The 1,933-nt window shown below is 34.8% G+C and overlaps 1 protein-coding gene across 2 annotated transcripts in view; it reads right to left on the bottom strand.

Moving 5' to 3' along the window:
• LOC106878468 (rotatin) overlaps nucleotides 1-1,511 on the bottom strand; it is a 55,061-nt gene extending 53,550 nt beyond the window's left edge. For both annotated transcript variants that reach the window (XM_052973803.1, XM_014927685.2), the window contains exon 1: nucleotides 1,363-1,511. In XM_052973803.1, coding sequence (XP_052829763.1) covers nucleotides 1,363-1,417 — 55 coding nt within the window. In that variant the 5' untranslated portion in view covers nucleotides 1,418-1,511. The remainder of the gene's footprint in view (nucleotides 1-1,362) is intronic.
• Between the last annotated feature and the right edge of the window lie 422 nt (nucleotides 1,512-1,933).

Genomic DNA, 1,933 nt, shown 5'->3' on the forward strand with positions numbered 1-1,933 from the left:
TATATATATATATATATATATATATATATATATATCTAGTCAATAAAAACATATCAGAAAAGAAGCACCTTTGGTGACTCTATGACCAGAGTTTAACTTTTTGTTGTGTGTGTATATATATAAAGTATGTCTGTATGCGTGTGCACATATATGTATACGCGTGTGTAAATGCATATGTACGTTTAACTCATTGTAATAAGTTGGTTTTACTCGAAAATTTTTGATTTATCAACGCTAAATATCCAGTTAAAATTTGTATAACTTCAACCTCACCTACACACCTCACGTAAAGTGAATCAGAGAAAGAAACGAGTCATTGTCAACAGGTATTATTTATCATGGACAAGCTTTTTGACAGATCTCATTGACTTCTTCAGACCGTATGAAGAGAAGATGAGGGACGTAGGAATTTTTATAAGTTTATATGTGTATATAGGGACGTAGGCGTCCGCCCGTACACAAACACTTCAACACGCACACACCCTCTTTCATGTCTATATACAAGCAAGCAGAACCAAGCTTCCCCCATAGCAACCTATATCTTCGTTTCTCTTTCGGTTCGACATGTCAATTTTGCTAGAATTTTTATTTACAAATCTGCCTAATTGTTTTTCGAACACCATAACAATTTAGCTGCATGACAACCTATCGAAATTCACAAATGTTTTAATTTCTGTCGCTTGTTCATACAACTGTTTACCTGTCTGTCTATCCTTTGACAATCTACCAATTTGATTTAGCTAGTGATTAATCTGGTTTACCGACCAGCCTCTTTACCCATCTATCAAACAAATCTTCCCTAAAACTTCTTATCCATCTCTTTTCCTCCGTATCTACGAGCCAAAGGAGCTTCTATATGGTTGCTTGACCCGCTGAAAATAACTTCTAAATCTATTTCAAATCCTTCACTATGGCTTTAACACAGACAGAACACCTTGGATAATGCAATAGTTTTAGTTATATACTAAGACTAAATCTGGATTAACAAAATACTGGAACACCTTTAATTATATATCTGCCTGAAGAGGGTTTCCTTGGATTAAACAAAACCTCTGCCTCTATATGTATACACATTGTGAGTCTCCGAAAAAAAACATTGTCAATTAAACATAAACAGCTTTGTTATTGTGTTGTGTGTATGTATGTATATACATACATATATATATATATACATATATATGGGCTCGTAATTTCAAGTAGAAACTAAATTTTAATTTCAGTGTTTCAGTTCAGTTCAGTTATTTAAACATGTTGAAACGAAATAAAACATAACAGGGAACCATGGGTACCTGACTACTGGACTTCAACTCCAGTTTTCTCTTCCTTCCAATAACATAACAGTTAATATTTTAACATACGTACCGAGTTTTTGGAAGATTCTTTCAAAGTCCACATCGTCCCGGAGAAGTACGGGCATATTTGAGCGAAGCTATGTGGAATAATGCAAGCCATGCGCTGCTGACTACAATGAGCTGTCTGAACACGCTTCAAAAGCTGCGCCATACGATGTGAAAACGATAAAGAGTTCTACTAAGAACAGTAATTCATGTGGCGAACTTTTTTTTTTTAACTTTTGAGAACGAAGAAGAGAGAATTTTGAGAGCATGCTGCACGGTTTCAAATCCACTCCCGGTGCAATTTATTTGTTTCTATTAAAGTTTGTATGCAAGCAGAATTCTAGTTTCGGTACTTCCAAAGTTTCATCCTTGTTGCCTTTATAGTCGCAAAGTCTTTCGTTTTCTGGAGCAAAGCAATTTTCGTTTTTTTTATCTGTTTTCATTTTCATGGTTTAGTGAAGAAGAAGGGGCATAGCTTTGCTTATAGATCTACATCATGAGAGTAGGACTGACCTGAGGCTAAATAACGAGCAAAAACAATCGACCAAAAGGAAGATCCCAAATTAGTTAGATTAATGCAGTTTAATGTTCAAATA

This window comes from Octopus bimaculoides, chromosome 17 (assembly GCF_001194135.2).
Source record: "Octopus bimaculoides isolate UCB-OBI-ISO-001 chromosome 17, ASM119413v2, whole genome shotgun sequence".
NCBI lineage: Eukaryota > Metazoa > Mollusca > Cephalopoda > Octopoda > Octopodidae > Octopus > Octopus bimaculoides.